The sequence below is a fragment of the Tinamus guttatus genome, unplaced genomic scaffold (assembly GCF_059628265.1).
Source record: "Tinamus guttatus ecotype Peru unplaced genomic scaffold, ASM5962826v1 Tinamus_guttatus_pri_ptg000090l, whole genome shotgun sequence".
NCBI classification, from domain to species: domain Eukaryota; kingdom Metazoa; phylum Chordata; class Aves; order Tinamiformes; family Tinamidae; genus Tinamus; species Tinamus guttatus.
The window spans coordinates 2,492,494-2,517,957 of NW_028288624.1; the positions used below are offsets into that span (position 1 = coordinate 2,492,494).

At 34.7% G+C, this 25,464-nt stretch overlaps 1 protein-coding gene across 3 annotated transcripts in view; it reads right to left on the reverse strand.

The window, feature by feature from the left end:
• The window catches only part of KIF16B (kinesin family member 16B), a 121,877-nt gene that overhangs the window by 39,883 nt on the left and 56,530 nt on the right, over positions 1 to 25,464 (reverse strand). For 2 of the 3 annotated variants that reach the window (XM_088520557.1, XM_088520554.1), the window contains exons 13-23: positions 23,344 to 23,463; positions 22,779 to 22,830; positions 21,279 to 21,416; positions 17,306 to 17,388; positions 17,067 to 17,155; positions 11,747 to 11,779; positions 11,342 to 11,395; positions 8,492 to 9,850; positions 4,908 to 5,066; positions 3,961 to 4,066; positions 3,428 to 3,478 (exon numbers count right to left, since the gene is read on the reverse strand). In XM_088520557.1, coding sequence (XP_088376683.1) covers positions 3,428 to 3,478; positions 3,961 to 4,066; positions 4,908 to 5,066; positions 8,492 to 9,850; positions 11,342 to 11,395; positions 11,747 to 11,779; positions 17,067 to 17,155; positions 17,306 to 17,388; positions 21,279 to 21,416; positions 22,779 to 22,830; positions 23,344 to 23,463 — 2,244 coding nt within the window. The remainder of the gene's footprint in view (positions 1 to 3,427; positions 3,479 to 3,960; positions 4,067 to 4,907; positions 5,067 to 8,491; positions 9,851 to 11,341; positions 11,396 to 11,746; positions 11,780 to 17,066; positions 17,156 to 17,305; positions 17,389 to 21,278; positions 21,417 to 22,778; positions 22,831 to 23,343; positions 23,464 to 25,464) is intronic. The other variant, XM_088520556.1, reaches the window with a different exon arrangement.

Sequence of the window (25,464 nt, forward strand, 5' to 3'; positions counted from 1 at the left end):
TATAGCTTTGAACCACCTACCTATAAAATAGAAGCATTTAATTTCCTCATCTTCTCAAAGAAATGTTTGTACAATTATACTACAGTGTCATCAATAGAAACAATCAAATAATAATTATTGGTAAGATTGTTGGTGTCTACATCTCCCATGGTACTCCATTAAAGACTCAAAGGACTGTTTTGCCTATTGATAAGAGTATTTTACTAGCACTCATTACGTCTTATTTTGAATGTATCTAAATGTTTTTGGTTTTCAACACCTAGTCAGATGCCTAATCAACCAAATGGCTTCTTCACTCGAGCTGAATGTTAATTTCCAGATTTCTGAAGGGAGATGCAAACTGTTTTGAAGAAATGATGGAATGACTGTCAGCTGAGGATTTATTTCTTTTTCAATGCGTTTAGAAAAACCAGTTCCTGAATCAGTTCCAACCTTGCTTCTGGAAAATACAAGCTCAATTTTCGTCATATTCTCTTTGTCTGGCACAACTACACATCGGAGATCATTCAAACTGTACAACTGAAGATTGTCAAACTGTGATCGCTGTGATGAAGTATTCAAAACGTTTGGTGCAGAATAAAAGGCATTTTCCCTCAAGACACCTATGTGAGTAGTTGTAAGAACCAGAGATCTATATACAGCCTGCTTAAAACAGTCTATTTTCACTGTGGTATACAGCAATACACAAACATCACCTAATGAAGGTTTATTGCTTCCCATATTTTCATGGAGTAAGTAGACCAGATCAGCTAACACAGATCTGAATTTACAGGACAATCGTACTCCATTTGGGAAAACCAAGTCATTCACTTCTGATGCCCAGTCAAGGGAAACCTGTAACAAATCACCTCCCAAAAGCTGGTGATTTAAATAAACAGTATTATCTGTTGCAGAGATCAAAACACTCAGTATGTCATGACAAATTCGTTGAGTGAAGTGTTTGTCATAGGTAAATATTGTGAGTAAATTATCTTCAGTAGAACACAGAAGTCTAATATGTTGTCCAGCAAAACCAACTTGAATCTCTTCTATTGTGATAACTGGAACCTTATGAAATATTTCCAAGGAATTCTGACCAACTTCCTGCTTGATTGACAGAACGACAACATACAAAACAGAACGGAACAAAAGCAAGCAAGCAGGTTCTGGATCAGGGCTGGTGCAATTGCCAACAGCAAGCCAATATATACCTTTCAGCTCCTCTACACCAATACAAATTTGAGGTAAGGCACAAGTCAAATATTCCAGCACTTTTTCCAGAGAGCAGACCTGGAGCTTCAAAAGGATGTCAGGAAAATGCACAAAGTTTTGTCTTAACACAAGACTATTTTCGAATTTTTCATTTTCATAATGGCATACAAATCCTTCAGTAGGCTTTCCTGCACACACATCTAAGATTTCTGTGTTTGCACCCACTGGGATATGCTCTTGCACAGGGGACTCCAGCTGAAGGACATTATCAGTTTGAGCTTTAGTGCCATTTGTAGAGCGGGATATGTCTTGAGTCGCACCTGAATTGAAAAGTATGTCTACTTGCAGGTTTCTTACAAATGGGAGGTTTTTTATTAATGATACCACTTGGGAAGATCTCCTGCTTTTGTCACACAAATTCCCCAGCTCCTTAATCTGTTTAGAAATCATGGTACTGTTGAAAAGGTAAGTACCAGTATCTTTGTAAAAGCAGGACAGCTTACTGAAAAGGTATCCCAAGCCATAGGTTGGTTCTGGCCCCATGCCAGAATAAGGAGTTAGTGACTTAGAAGAGATCAAATCAGGAGCTTTTTCAGCTGAAAGCTGAGAATTATTGGACTGGCCTTGGATGGTCCGGTGCACTGTATTAAATGGATTGTTTTCTTTACAGGCTATTTCATAATTTGTGTTAGACTGAGAAAAGACAAGGTGAGATCTGCTGTTAAAAGGAACCTGTCCATTAGCACATGTTGAAGGACCTAAAGGGGACAGATTTTGCAAGTAGAAACAATCAGACTCAGGTCTTGAGCTGCCATGATCCTGAGAAATGCTAATTTTATCATCAAAATGATTGAAATTCGCAAACCCACAGTGTGAATATGGCACACTATTTAGGCCATGCCACTGTAAGGAAGTAGATAAAACATTCTGATAAGGAATATTCTTCCTCTTTAAAGGACTGGTATTTTCAGTCTGAGCAAAGTTACTTTCAGTGTCATAAAGACAAACAAAGCTCTTGTGTTCTGAATTATTCCCTTCATTTTCAAATGCATCTTCTGATGTAAAAGGAGAGGAGATTCTTCCATCACTAGAAAATATTCTCCACATCTCTGCATATTCCTTCTGTGTTTTAGGGTCTCTTATTCCTGTGTTTTCTCCACATAACTCGGAAGCACCACTGTCATCTTTAGATAAAAGCGGAAAGCCATAATGTGGCTGCCACTGTTGACTTTTCTGTTAAAAGGTTCAAAAGAAAAAAAAAAACAAATACCTTTAAAGAGATCTTCCATTTCGAACATTCCTTAATGCAAGTTTAATTTTGATTGGGTTTGAAAACCAGAATTTGAGAGATCAAATCCAACAAAACTGATTCAGGAATGGTTGATCTTCCCAGCTGTTCTTTTGTACAGTATCCATTTCACTTGGTTTATATTTGTTGTACACAAAAAATGCAAGTAAATGAAAGGCTAAAGCAGAAATTTATATGCCTGTTGATATCTTCTTTCCCTCCACAAAATTGCAATATTAAGTTCCTACAGCAAGAAAAGAAAATGTAGTCCTACATTATTAAGATAATGTACAATTCAAAACATTATGAAGGTTCATAAAATAGAAGACAAAAGAAAAAAGTAGGGTGGCCATCCTCCTATAATGAAGGCTCAGATCTGGAAAGATATTTAGAAGCTACTCTCCAATTTAAGATTTAATTAGCTATATGTTTCAAAATGTTAGGCAACCACGCAACCAAATACTGTGGGAGGGGTTTAAGGCTCAGTTTGAAAGAAAAGTTACAAAATTATCTACACATTAACCCTTCATGGCATATTCACAAAATCCCCCTGGTGTTGCTAATGCTTTAAACACCCTTCCAGCAGAGATCTCATTGTAAGTCATAAATAAGAAACGGTATTTTGAATTCAAACAATGTAGTTCCTCCTCATTAGAGGCCTTTATTCTCTAAAAATGGGAAACGGATACTGTTCCAAATAAAGAATTATAAAAAAACAAGGAAGAAGCCTTCACCATAATAACACACCTTTCAAATAAGGAAAAACCTGTGCCCAACCTTCAAAAATCACTGCTAAAATTTAAGCCAGAAAATACATTGCTGTATCTATTCTCCATTAATCTTTCTATGATTTGAAATTCTAATTATGCAGCTAAATGTTAAGAAATTTAATTAGCAGGCATGCCATAATTTAAGATAATCATTTCATTCTGACAAATTATGACCTACCTCATACTTCAGCTTGCGTTGAACAGTGTTGTTATTAAGCCTCTCATTATCCTAAGAAAATAAAAGGTGCAGGTAATAACAAAGTGCTTTTTTTGTACAAGTTCATTTACAGGAAGATACAGACTATTTTCTTATTTATGTTGTATTGTTTAAAAACTGTCTTGAAATTGAATGAAACCAATCTTCTGATTAATCAGGTTGCCAGTTTTTTAGAAAAGCATTTGTGTGCAAGGAGTGCTCTGGCAAACAGTTACTATTCTTTTCAGTAGAATTTTATTCAATGCTATAAAAGCATAGAATGAATGTTTTGAATTTGTTTAAAAACTTCTTATTGTCATTTATCCAGTCTTCATTACAAACACTACTAGATTTGTAATTAAAATCTCCAGTTCACCGTTTTCTTTTTTGGGAAAGTAAATAAATATACAAAATTAAATAAATACACAGAAGATCAACATTATTGAACAGTGAAATGAAATCACTGGTTGCATAGGTGCCTTGAAATCCTGTATTTCCTTCTCAGCTCTGCTCACCTTCACACTTTCTGTAGACCAGGACAATCCAGCATGGTTATCCTCAGGTCTCTGATGAATATTTTGAAGCCGTCGCTGTACTTCTTGTTCAATGAAGGCATTTATCCTATGAGATACATGAAAAAAGGCATATTCTAAGCATATTCTTAAATAAAAAGGAAAAGAAAGATAGGTTAAAGAGCTTGTTTAAAAAGTTAGGAACCAAAACATTGCACAATTCTTAACTGGCAAGCTTAATGTTAGCCCAATTTTATCCCTCTGCAAAGAACAGGGGCTCTTCAGCAATGGTTATTCAACATGCCAAGGTTAAAAATTTATAAACACCATCAGACAATTTAATGGACCACAGGTTAAGCCACTGCTATGCATAGATATCGATACAGAAGCATCATTATGGGTTAGAGAGATGAAGAGGAAAGAGAAGGCTGCGATTCAGTTTGTTACTGCTTTTAACAGTTTTGCAACACGGGCAACTTAGAATAAGAAAATCCTTGCCTTCAAAAAAAAAAGATTGTCCCAAACGTTGATGTTAATTACTGCATGCATAAGGGTAAAATGAATGGAGAGTAAAAAATAAAATATTTTTTAAAGTGATTTCAGGTTGTTGCTAGTGTGATTTACCATTTTATTTCGGGGGGCGCTTTTAGCATGCATAAAGCAATACCATTGGAAGTAACTCTAAATGTTAAGAACATAAAAATTTGAATGCATTTAAGTCTATAGTTATGCAGACCTCTACTCAAAAACAAACTGCATGAGAACCACAGATTAGATTGCTGGTTATTTAAGTAAAGCATAGCAAATTAATTTTATGTCTAGGCTATCCTAAGTTCAGTTATGGCATTTAATTACAGTCCAATCATGACATAATGATCATTCAAATTATTTCTTTCCAAAGCTCTTGTTTGAATTTGTGACAAAATACTGCCCATATGCAGGCTACCTACCTATCATTAACTAGTGGAATGGAGGATGGCTGTGGATTCATTGGGCTCGTAGGGGAATTGGTATGAGAAAATCTCTCTTCTAACATGCCATGATTTCCCTTCTGTCCACCATCACTTTCATATATTTTTTGCTTCAGCTGCTGAATTTCTTGGTCCAGGCTATAAAGAGATCTTAAAATGTTAGTCTTGGCTGTTTTAAAATATCAATGACTCCCAGCGGTGCATGTGGCAAGTACTGTACTTAGGCTGAGATACTTCTGTGTAAGACCTTATGCATTAATATTTATGAAGCTTTAAAAATACCTATTTGTTCTTTAAGCAAATTTAGATAGCATAATCGAGATTGACAAACAGTATACAACAGCAACTTTAAATTAAATAAAAATCTTTCAATAACATCTAGTGAAAGAGAAATCTAACAAAATATTAATTTGTAAGACTTAACATACCTACAAAGATCACTTGAATAAGCTTCCCTTATTTCAGAACTCCAGTGATCTCAGATATTTGGCTTCTAATGACAAATAAACGGATAAATGAAAAAATCTTCAAAAGATAATATTAATTCCCCCGAAAAGACAACTTAAAACAATAATGTAAAAACAAATTTATAAGAAAACCTGTAAAATAACATAAATTTGTTTAATTTCCAGCTACTCCTTGCTTTTGTATTTTTTTTGAAAATTGACTTGACCATGTCTGGTCATTTGTTTTTACACCTAAAAAAAAATCTTCCAAAATGTAAATCTCTCACTTTCTCCAACAAATAAATTTCACATTAGCCAGATTCATGTACATGATAGAATATTTAAGATTTGATACAATGTATTTTGCTGAAAATGCTTGATGTATCAAGCACAAAACAAGAAACACTTCTTGCAATACCTATCACTTAGTTAAATTAAATTACATAATAACAAAGTAATAAGCAGAAGACACTTTTCACTTGTATTGTAGTTGAGATTAATAACACAGTAATAGCCTTCTCTGCTTCTGTTATAATTTTTGTCTCTGCAGGTAATTGTTTTTTAGGCATTACTTGAAAATTACAGAATATGTATACATAAACATAAAATAACTTCTTAGAAAAGAAAGGGCAATTATACAAATCAGCATTCCACATTTACACAAAATTGCATATATCAAAATTTTTTAGCCACATAACCTCTGAAGTATGATTCTATGACTACTTTATTCTATCCTGGAAGTTAAAACAGAAAAATGAAAAGGGAGAGGACAAATGGAGAGGTTTAGTTTGGAGTGAAGGCGCCTGAATCATTACTTCATGTTTAGAAGAGCTAGAAGCACCTGTTCCTTTTGATTAGCAGCAAGACAGTCCTGCAGGGAAAGTAGATGGGAGATGGCTGATGGAAATGAGAGCGTTCGCGTCTATGGAAAATCAATTTAGCTGTAAAGATCAGAATTACATTAAATGAACATAGGTTCTCTCTTGATTTGTATACACAACCTGCTACCAAAATATATCATTTACTACAGCCATAAACTTAACCAGCTGTGTGATGCACCTTGTTACTTTTGAGTGATATGACCCTGAAAGATAACTCTAATTTTGATTTATGTTCAATCTATTGCCACAGATCTCATGCCAATAAAGACAAAATGTGTATGCATTAAATCTAATACAAGTTAACTCCTGGTTACCATTTTGGGGGTCCTCCCTGGAGGTGAGAGAGAATTCAAGGTAGTTTATTTAATAAAAAGTTATTCAAACCAGAGAGAAACAGTTTTATCCACGTATCATGGATTTAGGCTTGCACAGAATGTCAAATGAATACTGTTTTTAAAAATAATCTGATGATTAACACTGATTTGAACCTTTCTTTCTAGAATATATCATCACCCACAACATCTAGAGAAATAAACATACAATTCATCTATTCATGATAATGCCCAAAACATTGAAGTCACAGGCTTGAATTTACTCCAAATTGTAAATGAAAACACCCATGCATAAGAATGATATAGCTGGCCCAAAACATTTAACATATTATTATGTATTGTCAGACTTCTTCCTGCCAAAATAAAAGTCAACTACCCCTGTGTACAAATGATATTCTGAACTGAATTTTGTGGGCCCCTGGGCCATTCACTCGAAGACTAAAAGTTCTTTTATAGTTTGTGCAAGAAGGAAAAGAAAAAAATAACACTTCACTTCTTTGGGGTCCTTTTAAAATCTCAGTCTTGTAACTGAGTACAGCTTTTTTTTTTTTTTTTTTTTATATACTTATCATCACACAATCCAGCAGTCTCTTCAGGACTAAGAGCTGTCTGTTTTCGGTAACATCTCTTTGTTTATAGACGATGTTATTCAAGTCGAATGCTCAGTGTACAAAACTAGATTATATGCTTTTCACGATAATTATGACAAATAAAGGCAATATCCGCAAGAAAACAAGCATTTTCAATACAGACTTTTTAACCAAGATCCACACAATGTATCTCTGTAAAGAGAAGCAGTAACTTCTACATGGGATATACAAAGAAACTATCTTCTGACAATAGTTTAAAAGAAAAAGGATACAAAAGAACCCATCAATTTGTTTACAGGCAAGTTTATTTTGGGTCTAATTAGAATATTCTTTTCTAATCAAGCAGCTGTTTGAAATGTGTATGAAAGCAAAATTAAATCATCATCACTGTAATATTAAAAAACAAATCACAAATGCTATCCTAAGAAGAAGTCGTTACTGTGCAAATAATGCAATGTTTTAAAATTCTAGCATTATCAAATTGGAAAATTATCAAATTGAAAATCTCATTTTAAAAAGTAGCAATTTTGCCCATTTTCCATACCACCTAAATTCACTGCACGAATTCCAGTGGATTATCACTTGGGCCAAAAGCAAGGCAAAAAGGTTTCTTCCTCATCTTCAGCAATGGAATACTCAACCTTACTTGAAATACCGCTCTCTGACTCTCCCATGCTCTGAAAGGCAATCTATAGCTACTGCATATGTAACTGATGACATTGACATTTCTGTACATAAAAGATTTTGTCAATACAGACCTGTGCTGAAGCATCTGTGCATTTATCAAATAAACTCAAAGCTAATATCAAATTTTACAGTGATCTATGGCTAGTCTTTTAGCTTTGAAACCAATAAAAAAATAATAAATAAATAAATAAATAAAACCTGTTTACTCTGAATACTACAAGTATGCAGCACACCATCAGATGAGAGGTCAGCTGGCTGCCTTCCTGTAACTACCAGGCTATAAATCTTGAACAACCATACATTGATTTTATAAGTGTAAATAGCTACAAAAAGATATAGCAACGTTTCCTTGGCTTCATGAGCAGGCAAAAAATACTATTCAAATACTGCAGTGATTATGCTGCTGGGGATGAGATAAGTATGTGAACAGAACAGAAAGCAATTAGAGAAGAAGAATCCTTTAAAAAGCAATGCATGGTCCCCATTCTGGGTAAATTACTTAAAGCTCCAACAAGAAACTAGAACACGGCCAAGCAGAACAATTTGCTCTCTCAAAATCTAAAGTTTAAGGTTATGTGCACTCTTTGCACATAGGTTCCAGTAACTTGCTGCTATCACAACACTTACCGTTCCCTGTCTTGCTCAAGGGCTTTCTGCTCAGCTTCTAGACTAGCCTGTAGACCTGCCTGTTCACTGCTGCTGTTGTTCAAGGTTGCAAGCTTCTGTTTCTGCTCCTCAATTTCGAAGTCTATCGTGGAACGACGTTGCAACGCAGAGTGCCTCCTTTCCAACTTAGCAACAGCTTGTTCCAGAGCCTCTCTCTGCTGTTTTTCCCTTGACTCAAGGATTTCCTTTTCCTTCTTCCGAACTTTTTCTTCCTGGCGAGCTACATTGGCTGTGAATTCAAATGTTTCTTGAAGCTGCTGCAGCTGGTTTGTGCTAGCTCTATACTGGGCAAGCTGCTCTTCTTTTTCTTCTATTTCTTTCTCGATTTGATAGAGAGTATTATCTAATCCTAACAAGCCTCTATCAAGGACTTCAGAAGCTCTTTGTTTTTCTTCCAGCAGAGCTGGCAAATGATTATTCATCAGGTATTCAAGCTGACGTACTTTAGATTGCAGCCTATATTCTGCTGGCTTTATCTTCTCAAACTCTTCAGACTTGAGTGCAACATCCACAAAGTTTTCATCCTCTTTCTTGACAGTACCTAACTGTTTTTCGTACGCAAATTTTAAGTGGTCCAGAGCTGCTTTCCCGTGCGCTATTTCCTTTTCTAGGTGTTCCATTTGTTGAACTAAATCCTTCTCTAAAATATTCAACTGTTCTAGTTGTTTTTTTTTAAACTCTATGAAATTATGCTGTGCTGTTTCTAGCTCTTCACAGTTTTCATCACCTTCAGATCGGCCTTCTTTGACTTTCAGAAGAAATTCTCTAATATCTTCAAGATCTCTTTTTTCTTCTTCAACTCTCTGAACACCTCCTCTCTTCAGTAGCTCTATCATGACCTGTTTGTCTCGAAGTTGTTCTTCTAGATGAGTCACTAACAACACCTGCTCCCTTTCTTGTTCTTCAAGTCTCTTTTTTTCTGATTCCAGCTTGATATATTGTTCATCTTTATCTTTTTTAAGCTTTTCGAGCTCTCGGAAAATCTGCATTTTCTCTGCTTTCTCATTATGATTAAGTTCTTGGAGTCGCTGCAACTCTTCTTTCACGCAGGCAAAGATTTCTTCCTGCTGCTTCTTCTTTTGAAGCTCTATCTCGTGTTGCTCCCGTAACCTCTCTTCTTCAAATTTTTCTTTTTCAGCCAGCAAATCCTTCAACCTGCTCTCAATGTGAACACTTCGCCGTTTCAGACTCTCTTCTTGTTTTCGAATTTGCAGCTGTACTATTTCTGTTTCTTTTCGCTGAGACTCTACTTCTTGCTGCATTCTTACAAGTTCTGCTTTGTCAGATCTTTGCTTTTCCTCCATTTCTTCTATCTGTTTCCTACAATAAAATATTTACACAGGAGATTTCAAAATTTTCCTTTTATTCTCCCCAAAAGACAGCATACCCCTAAGATTCAAAGAAAGAAGATCTGGACAAGGATTTTGTAATATATATCACAATCAACAGTTTAAAGTGACTTTTTTGGACAATTTTGTTGTATCAGCACTTACGATCTTTTATTACCTGAAATAGGCTGCATACTGGGGACAAATGCTAAAGACATTAAAACAGTTTTTATCAACCCCTGCAGTTACGGATATACAAAATTGGAAGAAAATACCCTAATGACATTTATGTTGGTAGAATAATCCAGCAAAATATTAATAGAACATGTATGAGCACACACATATGAGCAAAGAGTAAATACAAGTTCACATATATTTACACACATATGCACATAGATGTGAACAGATTCACTTGAGAAGAAGTAATTTCACTTAAGACATAATTGTCCTCTGTGATACAATTTTAGACTCTCTAACGGGTTCCAAGCGAAAGGAGACTCCAGACTTGAAGGTATGTTACAGTTTTGCCATTAATAAAATTGCCTGAGCACAGATAAAGACAATGTGCCAGTTTTGAAGTGGAGGTCTGATAAATTAAAACAGAAGCAAAGCAAAGTCATTGTAATCTGAATTCAAATCACATCAACATAATTGAAAAATATCAGTGTCTTTGCTATATCTTTTTTTAAGATAACTGCTTCTAATGGCTCAGAGTTATTCTTTTGAGTTTACATAATTCAGTTCAATTATATAGGCAGATGTTTCAAAACTGAGAAAGCAGTCTGAAGCTGAGAAGGCAGAAAGACGTTTTCAGTTTATCTAAGCAAGACCGTGATCTGCAAAATGCTGAGATCAACTACTTCTAAAAATCTTAGTAGGTATGATGAGCCAGAAAAATCAGTTCAGTTCATCAGCTGATCTTATTTTATCTTTCAAACTAATTTCTACAATAATACTATGACTACGGTTTTATTTACTTTAAAAAAGCAGAGTTTGAAATGGTATTTTTCTACTTTCCCTCAAGAGTCCATCCAAAGGCAGCTCAAGCCAAAAAAAACCAAAAACTCATTTGCCATCTTTTAAAATAATACCATGGAAATTAGGAATGAGAACCGCAACTTGCATTTAGATAGCACACCTACTTGATACTTACATCTCCTTTGCTAAAGATCACATTTAGCTACAGCTCAGCATGTCTACCTGGTTACTAATCAGTGAGAATCAACAGTTCTTCAAGAAAACAATTAAGGTATTTGAAACCTCCATAGGAAAACAAGATAAATTTATTTAAATCAAGATTCTTTGTCTGCTGACTAGTGCTGTGATTCAAAATTAATGGTTTAAATGAGCCCACAAGGATATATATGCATATTTAATATACACACACACATATACTTGAATTATTTTTACATTTAATATATTTTTATACTTTGACACGCACACACACATACATGCACACATAAAAATTACAGAAAATAGTTACCTTTTAGTTTCCAGCTTTTCAAGCTCCTCTCGTTGTTGCCTCTCAAATTCTAGCCTAAACAAAGGAGAAAAAAAAACAATAAAAAGCATTGTTTTACAGAAAAAAATGCACATCAAAAAAAATGAAGATACTGTACAATTCATGGTGTCAGTTTAAAAGATTATTATAATGACGGAAATTAAAAGGTTTTATAAAACTACTGTCTACAATAACTGAAAAATATTTATTTTATTAGGGTTACAAATTAGATACCATGCTGCCTGACACTTGTGTAGGAACACAAAATTAAATGAGAAAAAAAAAAAAAAGTGGAGATAAACAAGACAGATTAATGATTAGCATAGCCTCTGCAAGTTAGCTACATGCAGACATGGCAATCAACACATAAAAATTTAATTTCTCTACCTTAGACAGATCGGTCCTTTCACAGGGAAAAGACTGCCATGGGAGGTGGGGGGAAACAGAGTGATTGATTAAGAAAGGAATTGATAGGAAAAAAAAAAAACCCACACACATTAGCAATAAAGAATATTTTAAATTCAACATTTTGCTTGATCAGAGGTTAAACCGAGCAGTCAATCACACTACAGCTTAAAGTCATCAGCAGCGTTTTCAAACTTCATGCAATGTGGAATATCCAAGCACAGAATGAGGCACAAACCCATTTGTCTAAAATACTTTGAGATTTTAGTGCAATTAGTTTCACAAAGTGCTGAATAATTAGGAGAGAGGATTTTCTGTTATTTTTAATATTAGTTTATATTGCCGTTGCAAAGAACTCCTTCTTTGATTTAATTTCCTTTGAAAAATCCATGTTTTCACAAGCAATTTTTTAAAATAAAAGTCATCAGTTCTTTTAAGTACATTTATATAGAGAGATTAAAATTTTCAATGAAATGCAGATACAGTCATTTCAGACTCACAACCAATTTGTAGTTAGTGAACAAGCTTATAAATTATAATAAAAAAAGAGCAAAAATGCAATAAGAATGCAATTTTGTAGACAGCTTTTTTAAAAAGGGTACATTTAATATGTCTTTCTGAAATCATACGCGTGTCTATGATGGCAATGAAAAACTCAGAAAATATGGAAAAAATATAGCAGTGTCATGTTTCTAAAACAAGATAACAGAACTTCCATTCATAAATACTCAAAAAGGATGTTTCCATCCACTTCGAAAATGGAGAAACACAAGTTTAACAATCTACATTTTCTCTGATTTCTCACAAGCCCATTTCCAGAAGAGCATTTTTTTTTAATACATAATCCAAAACAATCAGCACTTTCACATAAATATTTTACCAACAGCCCTTTCACATTTACATTAAGGTCAAGCTTACAGCATTAGCAGAGATGACAAGCACTCATTATTTTTAATTCAATCACAATTTCTGTAGCCCCAGTGGAAAATCCACAAAGTTATCCAAGATGTAGAACAAAAATGAATTAAGCTAGCTATGAAGATGGGAATGAACAATGTGGAAGTGATTATTTCTGAAGGGAATATGGCTCTTTCCAAAAAAAAAAAAAAGAAAAGAAAAGATGGATTATTGTGAACACGTCTCTTGGCAATCCACAGCTCTCAAATGCCAAACAAATGAGAAAAAAAATACATATATATATATGTAATGCCTTTTGGATGACTAAAATGTAGTCCTATGAACTGAGGGCCTATTGCACCTTGGGGTTTTATTGCTGTGTAGACTTTCCGATGCACAAGAAGGTCTGAGCTCCACTGAAGGCTCTTCTACCAAAGGGTCAATCATAGCATCTCCATCCCATGAGGATCAAGAGCACTCTAGATGCAGCCTTTATAGTAGCAGGACACTAGCAATGGCCATTTTCCTTACCTGGCAGCCCATTTTCACAATATGTTTAGCAGCTTTCTACTTTTGAGATCATTAGCCCTCTGCAGTATTTGCTTCCAATTACTTATCAGTTCTGAAGTTACAGAGTAGATGTATTTTCTTTTAGTCTATGCTTAATAAAAAACATTCTTACATAACCTCTACTCCTTTAATACATGTAAGCGCTGCAAAAGTATTAGCTTGAAATTACAACAGATATCGAGAACCAAAATCTACTCTTTCTTCTTTTGTAGAACCGACACAAAAAACTTAATCTGATCAGTGTAGAATTAAACAGTCAACGTTTTCCTGGGAAATGTGGCATATCTAGCAATAGTAAGAGTGTAGATAAGCTACAGAGAAAAGGAAGCCTGTTTTATTAGCACAATACTGCAGTAGCTTGATTTACACAGAACAAAAGTGTGAACTGCTAGTACATGTATTGGGAAATACTGAATATTGGCAAGACTACAAATATGCAACAGTAGTTCAGTAGACCAAGTCGTATGATTAATAAATAAATAAATAAGCTCCATCCATGAGAAGACTAAGGCTTCCCATGAGTGGTTTTAGAGTTAGTGTAACAGAACTTAGGAAAAATCCACAAATCCTCAAAATAAATTTATGAGCAAAACTTACTCAAAGCTTATTAACTGAAGCTATGTTACATGACACCAGATTAATGACAAAGACTGGAAACCAGGAGTACAAGGAATTCTGCATATTAAACCAAAACTTTGTGTACCTACATACACACACGGGAAATCAACAGGCAAGCTTAGAGGCACAAAAACTACACACAAAGAACACCAATATGAAAATACAATTATAAAGAGCTACAAGAACTGAGGAAACCTGCACTGGCCAACACAGGAGCGAAGAGTTAGTACTGCCTTTTATAAAAAATCACAATAAACCATGTAGTCCAAGTCATATGTTGCTCCTACTGTTTAAATAACAATAAAATCCAAGCCAAATTTGTTGAAGGATAGTCTTTTTCCATCTGTCTTTTCCTAAAAAGCAGCATGCCCCTCATCACCTAATGATTTTGCTACAGTTACCTTGCCTTTGAATTCTAGAGATAAGGTTTATTGAATATGTTTTACTCAAGCTGAACATGGACCCCCCTCGGAATAACAACTACAACTCGGAACAGCAACTGCAACAACTGCTGCTGAACTGCCCTGGTTCAGCAGCATCCCCAGCTGGGGGTCCAGAATCAGGTGTTCTGAACAACGTCCAACTCCTTATGGATACAACCTCACTGTCTTTATTACTATGCCTTAAGCATTTGTAGTCTACTTTATGTTGCAAGCATGTTATACATGTTTTTATTTCTCTAATGACCGCAGCCATCTGTCGCCCTTGAAGTGACATTTTCTGCAGAATTACCTCTCTGGACAAGCTCACCATATGATCAAAAAAGCCCCAGCGCTGCCCCAAAGAAGCAGAAAGAAAGAAGACAGGGTTAGCAACTACTCAGTAAAAATCAAACATTGCCATGGAACCATAGCCTGAGCTGAAAAGCTGCTGTAGTCAAACTGCAGTCCATAAAGACACATCAGTGATGGAACATGTTTTCTTCCCCTGATTTCTAAGATCCTGGCTCAGTTAAGCAGCAGAGCAAACTTTACAGCCTACTTTGTTCTTGCAGCAGTGACAAAAGCAGTCATTTTTGAAATTATTACTATTTTTAAATCACTGAGCTGTTAGAACAAAGACAGCCTCTGCACTGTGTGGGTAGTGTCTTTTATTAGGTGTGCCCTGTATTGTTTTAAACATTGTTAAAGAGTCTGAAGATAGGGATAAGAGCCTAAATTACGAATACACAACTGTGAGCATCCTTGCTCAGAGAAAAAAAAGGTAACAGAACAGTGACAATGGAACAACCACAGGCAATTTTTATTGCTCACAAAGAAGTGACAGTCGGGCAAACTTGTGTTACATCAACAAGCCTTAAGCATAATCCTAGTTTGCATTTACAAATTAAGCAAGACAAAAACGCCCATTCATGCGAGTCAGCTCACAAAGATTAACTGAATGCAGACTAGCAGGAGAATATCAATAATTAACTCCCTGCTCATAGTTTAATGTCTAGTAAAATTCAGGTATGCTTAGAAATGTGAGGATTATTTCACCTCAGTTTCAACAAGAGTAGTTCCCTCATAACGACACAGGAGGAAAATAAAAATTATGAGTACTGCTAAATGGGAAGAATGGCAGTGTTTCTAAAAATTGCTGAGTACATTGATAATATAAAAATATTAATTGATAATATAAAGATATTAAACATACTGTATGCTTTCCAGGAAAGCAATGTGAAGTGTTTTAAGATCTGATAAGGAAGCAGGAAGGTATTTTCCACAAAACACACAGAAACAAAATGAATCTGGTGCTATCTATTCCACCCCAGAGGCAATTAACTTTTTAGATGCATTTTTATATGGCTCACAGGAAAAAAAAAAGTCCTATCAAATATGATTTGACATGATCTCAACTCTTCTGGCAGGGAAATAATTCTTAAGTGTACACTCAATTGGACCTTGCCCGTGCTGCTATGTTTGACTGTAAATCTGAAAGGTTACAGCTGAAGTGATGCTGAAACAATATGTCCTCGTCCACAGTGACTGCAAAGGCAAGGTTGATATTGGGCTATTATTAATAACAGCATTCTGAGTCTGGGAAGAGCTGAAGGCAGCAAATTCACAATTTGCAATTCACAATGTAACAGAATAGCAAGGATTTTTCTCTAGCTCTCAACAGTAGAGGAAGATCAACCTATTTGAAAAGGCTGAAAGAGAAAAAAAAAATCTACATTTTGACCTTCTCTTTCATTTCTGAGAAAAAGATGGGTTAAATTTATGAGCAACTAGTTCAGTGACTTGAGTTGTTTAAGTAATTGAGTAGCAAGACAGCAACAATCACATTTGAAGCAATGCTATTAAACACGCCCACAACACATTATTTAACTTGAATTTGGCATTATCTGTCCTATCATCCTAAATTCTAATGTGCAAAGAGCAATCCAAATTTAGGAATAAATCTAGGAATAAAGCTGCACTGTTCAAGTCTGTAATTCAATCTATGATCTATTTTTCAAAAGCATATAGATGGGTAAGGCGGTTCATCTCACTCTCAATTCAAAACAGAGCCATTGGAAAAAAATCAAACAAACTAACCACATCACCACCAAGCACCCTAAACCACTTTAAGAACACTGGTAAAAACATTAAAAACACTTTATCTACAACAAGCACTCTATTTCTTTTTAACTGTATAATAAAATTGTCTTCCTTATCCTACCCTAGCCACTTACTAAGAGGTAGATAGACGAGAACCTAAGACACTAATTTCTGGGCATTTTTATGCCTTTATCGGTATTAAATGAATTTTAGAGTCTTTTTTTAATTTCCAGTTTACAATGCATTTTGCTCAGGAAAAAAATAGCCTGTAATTCTCAAGAAAAAATAAATGTAAAATCTACAGTATCATAATTGTACTGGACTTCTTTGGTTTTAATGCCAAACTTTTTCTCCTGAAATCCAGGCACTATCACTTTATTAGTGTAAGATCTATCTGTGTGCTGATGCAGTTGTTGTTCTTGCATTTAAGAAGTGGATCCCTTTCAAGAGCAGGTTTTCAGCACGATAGAAAACTCCTCAATGTCCTTTCATGCCATATTCCAGCAAAGATTTGAAATAATATTTCAAATAAATTTTTTGATAAATTCTTATGTCATTCAAAAGCCTATTATTTAGCATGAATGTAGTATTAACTTGAGAATGAAATAATTTCTATTACTGCCACTTGAAGCATTCACACCACTGAAAAGGAGAACTGGTGCAATTTATACACCTGCATTTCAGAATTTACTCACCCTGGATTATAAAGCATTACTGCTGACAGGTTCTCACAGGATTTTGAAAGATCTGTCATAGACAAGCTGAAGGAAGACAGCAGCCCACTCTGACAACAGACCACAAAATGAAAGCATTAGACACTTCAAAAAACTTTCAGAAAAAGTCTTCCCTTCACCTGATGAAAATAAAGAATAAAGAAGTATCTTTATGTAAAGAAAAAAAAAAAGAAAAAAAAAAAAAGCTCATTCAATCTCACCTTTCTTTTTTCCCTTAGCTTAGCAGCTTCTTTAGGGTGGTTAAAGCGAAACATGTTGGTTCTTCCAAGCAATATAACAGCACCTTATGCGGGGAGGGAAAGAAGAAAAAACAAAAAACACTTACTGATAACATGCACCAGAAAATGCCAAATTTTTCACTCATCCCCTATGTAGGCAAAGGCTTTCATAAAGAACTACAGCTTAGAATTTAAAGTAATAAAACAATTAAAGAGTATAAAGATATATGATCACAGCTATGTTAACTGCTGTGCATATATCTTCATTTCTTCATGTTCCTAGTTAAAAAAAAAAATTAAAGCACAAAAAGCAAACATACTCATGCACACAAAGATGGGTCATGTTGATGTCGATCAGCTGATGAAGCAGGTGAAACAACAGCAGCATTTAACCCAAACTTTTCTTATGTACTCTCAACACTGCTCCCTTGGAGGCTAGAAACCAGCATGTGCCAAATTAAATGAGTATGTCCATAACTACAGCTGAGGACAAACTAACTTGCACTTCTCTGCTATTTCTCCAAGGCAGATCTGGATTCTCCTACACCACAAACTCCCTTTCTCCATAATTTGCACTCTCACTTACCCTTCTTACCTTTATACAGAAAAATACTGAAACCTACCACTACCCGAACCAGAATTGTTAGAATTTTATACATAATATTTATTTTCAAGGGGAAAAAACTGGAATAGTTTAGATTGCTCAGAAAACATCCATTATAGCATTTAATCAAATACAAGCATAGGTCACAAATAATGTCTTCTTGGCACTATTGTATTTTGAAGAGACTGGCATCAAGATTAATACCTAAAAAAATAGATAGTCAGTGATGTCTCACTGCGATCCCAAAAATCGAAGTCTTCCAAGTTAACCACCACAGAATCAGGCATTACCTGTCAGTGGGAGGTATTTTAAGAGAAAAAAAAAAGAACTGCTATTACACTTACAGTCTACAAGAGGGCTGCACTTACACTGCTCACCACAAGCAAAATTGTTACCGAGAATGAAATATTTTCTTCAGCTAAGACTGCTCCTCTGAAAATTAGCTTTGTCATAAGTATCAACCCACGTAGGATCACCCACTCAGCAAAATTAATGGCAAAATTTGCTGTAGTCACAGTGTCACTCCTTGCTGTCTACATCACACCTCAATTTTGGATCATACTAACATTTTAGCTTAGTCTAACCTTAAATAGACATATCTCTCACAAATCTGTGCGTAGGTTAGAATTGCAAAGGTATCCAATACCATCTCTGTAATTTACGTGATACAGTAGGTTGTCTCTTCCCTCCTGAAGTGCCCTGGACATACTTTTTATGTAAGTCTATTAAAAAGTGTCCCTGTCGGTCATGACTGCTCTAGTAAAAGCAGTAAAACACTTTATTCCACAAACACTTCATTTGCTCATAGTTTTCCCCAAACATGGATCTCTCACTCTTGCTCTTTGCCCAGAGGGGGATTTTGATTATTCTAGCCACATGGATTCCAGAGAAATTCCTTCAGCATAGGAAGAAGATAAAAATAATAATAAAAATAATTAGCCGTAACCATTTTGGAACATGTTATTAAAAGAAAACAACTTGAGTGAATTTAAATTTCAGAGTGATTACAAATATATTTGACTGTTCCTAACTTCACAAATATAAAAGCAAACAGTGTATATAAGTATGTTAACACTTGAAAATAAATGACTGATCAAATTAACAGTGACTTGGATTTCTCTCTTAGTATAGCTCTGAATACTATGGTAGGAGGAGACTTGACATATGTCTGATTAGGAGGAAAGAGAAGAGATATGTGCCTGTCATATGATACAGAAGTATTTAGTACACTAATATAGCAAACATACCAGTTAGAGGAGGAATTATAGCTCCTCCCCACAATAAGTTCCGCTTTCGTATGCATGGCACAGATACTATTGCATGGTGCTACTTTATGTCTTTGTATGTTTTTTATTTTTATCTTATTCCAGAATTTTAGGGAAAACTGTACGATTTTAATTCACATTTAATAGAACTTAGGCTGTGATGGTGCTGCTTCTCCAGTCAGGAAAAAAAAATTCCCATTCTTCTTTAATGTAAGCAGCAAAGAAAAAGAGGTTCATCAAATATACTGATATTACTAAAAATACACCCCCTGCGTAAGAACATACAGACACACACACAGACACACACACAGACACAAGCAATAAAGAAGTCTGTATCATTTAAGGAACTCTTACCAGATAACTTAGCTACTTTCCTCGCCAAAAAGCAAAGTGACCATGAAATAGGTAAGAAGATCAAATATCACAAAACATCACACTGATCAGTGTTTTGGAACTATGCAAAACGTGTGTGTCCATAATTAATCTCCTTAATATTTTAAAAGTTATTTGTAACTAGTGAATAGATGCATTGGCAGTTTGGCCTAAAAAGGGCAAATTCAGTTTAGGTTGAAGTTAAATTTAAAGAAAAGGATAAACTCTTAGTGTATGATATATTAATTCAGTTATCTTTAGAAATCCAAACGGAAAAATACTGTAGAGAGTTTAAATTACACAAAAAGAGCATATTAATGAGAATTTACAAATGCTGGAAGTAATCTGAAGAAGGAAGTATTAATTACTATGTCTCCTTTTTATATTTTTTAATCTACATTATAAACAGTCTAAAAGCTTAACACATTTTCAGTGTTATTAATAAGAAACAGAAACATTTAAATATATCAGCAGTTAGAGATATCTGCAGCAGATATTTAAAGACACTGGTATTTCATCCTGTGAGACCGAATGCTATCACAGCTCAGATCCGTGTACCGAGCACAAGGTGTTAATGTGGTTATTTCAATGGCTCTTCCCTTTTGATACTGTCTGGCTGGCTCAAGTCTGGTTAGACAATCTACAGGGCAGCTTAAGTAGCTGTTTTTACACAATTTAGTAACTCTTGAGAAGCAGTCGGAGAAAGGGGCTTCCACTCTTCATGAGACAAAGCCAAGTCATCAGGCAATACACATTGGGTTTGCTAGAAGGAAATAACATCCAAACTCTTACCTACTTCTGAGGTCAATCAAATCTTTCCTGCCTTTGAAATGTGGTAGACTAAAGCAAAGATGATTCACTGAAATTGCAACTCTTTCTATTTGCCATTAATGCCAATGCTTCTAATGCCAATCATTTATCAACAGGATTTACCCAAATGTAAGACAAAGAGGATTGGGTTTTCCGCACAGAAAGTTCTTTTGAAAAACATGACCACCTTAGATTTGCAGCTGAAGAATCTGTCACCTTCTCCATAATCCTGTTCTTTAATGTTCTCTTGCATGTGGAAACCGCCTAGGTCTGAGAGTACAACAGGCACCTGTCCCAGACGCTAGTATATGTCAGAATATCAGTGATAACAACTTGCGGCCAACCCTTTACCGATATCATGAGTCAAAACCCTCTACCCAAGGCTAACTTGCTCCACCTGCATTTTCTGCACTGAAATTACAATTCTCAAACCTTCCTCCATTAGGGTTGGTTTTCCCCTTAAGGTCATTTTACTGAACGTTCAGTTAACAGATACTCTAGCTGGATTTGCTGCTATACAAGAGGATTTGACAACTGAGTGTTAGGCAGGACTGGTCAGCCTGAAGTTCTGGAGGGAAAGGAAAGGAAAAAAGATATCTGACTCTGTTATAATATTTAAAAAAAAACCCAAAACTAAGAAATCTGGCATGGAGTTTAAGCATGAATTTTGAATGAAATCAAATCATAATTATCAATTCCCACTCACAAAGATGTAGCTTAAACTAGTAAAGAATTCTCTTTTCACCATATGGCAGTTCTCTGAGTGAACAAAACCTCTAATTGGAGAAAAGAACACAAGGAATCAGAATTAAAATGAATTTTACAATAAACCCCTAGTATATAAATGGAGTTTTCAGAAAAAAAAAAAAAAAAAAAAGAGATGGTGTATAAAAATTACATATACCTTGGTTTAGCTGTGTGGCTTCTGTGATCTGAATACCATTCACAGAGCACTGAGCTCCATTCAGTGGTATTAGATTCACAGTACCATTGAGATTTTCAAAGATGCAATGCTCACTTTCCAAATCAAGGCCATGAAGAACTAAAATATAAAGGAATAAAATAATATAATTAGCCTCTTAAAACAAATAAGACTAGCAGTTTGAAATTAACTTATTAAGAACATATACCACTACCTCTTTGAAAAAAAGTCTTTTCTCTATTTTGGATAAAATTTTCTACGTTTCCTCATCAATTGCTATCTTTTAGCAACTATATACCTTGAAGGTTTATGCTGTTTATTGCTTTATTTTAATAAAAAGTTGCTTCTGTTGTTGTTTAGGGGTTTTTTTTTTGTGTGTGTATAATCTTCTTTTCTCCCATATTATGGCACCAGATTAAAGTATGTTTATTTGCACACACCTGTAGAAACTTTTTTTAAAAATCAGTTTCACTGAGTAATAATGAAAAAATCTTGACCTTAAAGCAGTTTTATTTAAATCTGATGAGACAGGATGCAACACATGATTAAAGATTATTAAGCGTGGCTGAAATAAGGTTCTTGTGGTTTATTACATCCAGGCATTCTATCAATCATTTATGCTGCTTTTCTCCTTTTCAGGAGCTCTCTCTCTCTTTTAACTCTTCTAAGGCTATCTCTGCAGAAGTCTTTCATTCTCACCAGAAACAAAAGGAACAGAGAAAAAATGTATACACCTGCATATAAACTGCTTATATAAATTTTATATACTGTACACCAACAGTATACACTCTCTACCATTATAAAGCAAATCATGTGTGCTCTAGTTTCATAGAATTTATTTTGAAACTTAAATTTGACATCCTGTGTTCAAAAAACACATTGAACTAAATTATTTGGCTCTTGATTTCTGATTGAGAACTAAAAAAAAGTAACTTATTTAATGAAACTCCATTCAAATAACACATGTGCCAAGGCAATCCAGTCTTGTCACTTTGCTTTTATATCAAATAAATAAAGAAATCAATGCAAGAAGCCTACCCACTTTTCATCAATTTGCAGAATTTTCATCAACATGAATCTAAAGTCCAGAGATTGCTTTAGATATAACAGTATAACAATCTTGTCACTACATAAAGGTTAAGAAAATAATTATACATCAGATATGACAGTGCTGCATGAAAAACGATGGTAGTTCTATAGAATTCTATTTAAAGTCTACAAATAGATTAATAGCAAACCTCAGCATGCATGAATAAGAACATATTTTAAGCCCACAGCCTGTTTTAGAAGATATGCCTTTTGGGGTAAATCACACATAATTCATACCTCTTACAAGATTTTGAAAAAATAAAGCATGCAGGCACATATGAACAACCAGTTGAAAAGGAGAGGAAACTGATGACATTTCATTCACATGGTAAGACATCATATGAAGTAAGAACAATTGAAGGGACAATAACAAGGAACAAAACCCTTTCTTACCAATATTTTGTTCTGTCATAGCATCTTCTCTGCCAACATATGTTCGGCCTTCCTAATTAAGATAAAATATACATAATTTTCACTTCTTCCTTCCCCTGTGAAAAAATGATTTAACTTCCCACTTCCCCACAGCATCCTGGACCATTTATGTGTTTATACATACACGAAACTTTCAGAATGCTTTCATAGAGCACTAATGTTAGCATATTGCTGCCAAATTCAAGATTTATCTGTCCTGCACAGAATGACTTTTGTGACAATCTAGGTTTGGATTTCAATTTAAACTCTACAACAAGAATGAGGAAACTAATATATATGACCAGGAATATTCTACATCCGACTGTACACATTCAGCAAAACAGTAGAACTCCAGGATAAATCTAAGCAATAAACTGACAAACCCCATTATACGAATCAGTTACAACCTCTTAACAGGTTATCTAATCAGAGAGGAAACATGCAATGAACACTTACTATACATAGATAACAAATTAATACTATAATTACAGTTGTCTACTCCAAAAATCAGGCACATGAACGCTTTGGAAACACTACGTGTTTTTACCTTCAAGTGATACAAGATGATACCAGTACTAAGGAGATCATCATCAATGCCAATTAGATGAGGCAGTTCAGAATCCAACACAACACCTATCCCTTCTTTCCTAAGGGCCAAGGTTTGTTCCTGTAGTGGAGAAAAGAATGTTAAGATACTCAAGAAATACTGCTCTTTATTCTCTTTCTGAGTCATGTTTAACAAAACTTCATCTATGTATCACAAAAAAACACAAGCAGGAGACGTGTTGCAGGTGTTTTTTGTGTTTCCAATGAGTATTCCAAGGCTGTTGTTTCAGGAAGCTTGTGAAGGTGTTACTTGAAAGAAGCCAGAACAAACAGCTTGCTTACACCAGATAAGAAAGATCAAACAAGAGAACAATGAAGGCAAGTTGGTTAAAAGCAAACACCACCACCTTGCCTGATGGGTAAACAGAATTTAAATGTACACAAAATTTGGTACAACTAGGGAACGTAAACCTGAATTTTGCTTGGCAATTCTTTAAATAAATGGAATCCCCTCCATAAAAAAAAAAAATCTGGACACCTGGAGAGCCTAAAGAGTTAAAACATGTCCCATTATACTGAAAATATAATACATTATACTGAAAATACAATGTATTTGCAGTTTTTCAAAACTGCAGTTTTTCAAAAAACTTCAGTTTTTCAAAATTTCTTTGGGCCGAACTGTGCGACAGCTACTTGTAGGATAAGGTATCATTCAGCAGAAGTACAAATGGACTAATTTAACCTTGAATGAAAAATCATTTTTAGTAATACCTTTGATGTAATATTTATTAGATTAGGAGTGCAATAAATAGGAGATTAAATACACCTTTGAAATAAGTTTTAAGCGCTTATAAAGTTCATTTTTCACATTGACATCAAATGCTATTGGCTTCTAGACATGGGAAGATAATGGCCATAGAGACTGTGAATTTCTACACATATCACCCTTTGAAATGAGTCCATTTTTTCTACCTACGCCAATAAGCCATTAGGAGCTAAGGAACACTGACAATTCAGCATGGAGAGGTACCAAACACAACCATCACCACTGCATATTATGTGTATGTATATACGCTTTTTTCTCCTCGTGCTAGCAAACATAGAAAATAAATTTGCTGACAACGCTGTGACTACTGCTTTTCCAAGTCATCAATACGCATCGCTCAGAGCCAACAAGGACAACATGATGTCTGTGAGAAAACCTGGGCAGACTGCAGTGTACATTTGCCTAAGCACAGCAACTTGACAAACACGAACAAAGAAGAGAGATGTAGGATCTCATTTCCCTGCACAGCATAAAGTGTTGTTAAGGTTGATATCGTTAAAAAAAAAAAAAAATAAAATAATAATTATTGTTGGAACTATATATACACAAGCGAGCAAACTGAGATGATGGCACAACATACCAATGTTACCCCAAACACACACAAGAAATGCTCTGCTAATGGATGAAATAAAAGTTTTCTAGTGTTCAGGGAAAAAAAAAAAAAAAAGAAAGAAAACAAACCAAAAAAACATTGTGATTAATGTTGTCCTGCAACTCTGACATTCAACCTGAATTCAGCTACTCCTTGATATTGTAAAAGTCATCCCCTAAAATCAAAAAACACAGCTTAAAACATTGTTCGAGTGAAGAAGTAACTTAGGCAAAAATATCCTTCACATATTAAATATTTACTGAGTGGCATCTATTGTTGTACATAATTTATAATGCTCCTATATCACAAGGCTGAAGACTTAAAATACTGAAGACTAGTGGCAGTTTACACAGCCGCTGTCACCTTTGTCTCAATGGGAGCTGAAAAATATTAAGAGCTAAACATTTTTTTTCCAGCATAACAAAGCATTTGTGAGCATCCCTAACTGAGGAAAAAATAGACTTTCCAGGAGGTAAGGAAATTATCACCGAGTGAGAAAAATCTATCACAAATAATTAAGAACAAAGCAAAAAATGTTTCCTCATTTAATATTAATTATATTTATTTTATTATATTCTGTCTATTCAAAAACATGTGCAATTTTTATTTAAATTGATGTGTTGCTTATTCAGATGTAAAAACCAAAGAACACTAATTGCATTTCTAAATCCTTACTTTGTAAGTGACTATCACTCACACACAGA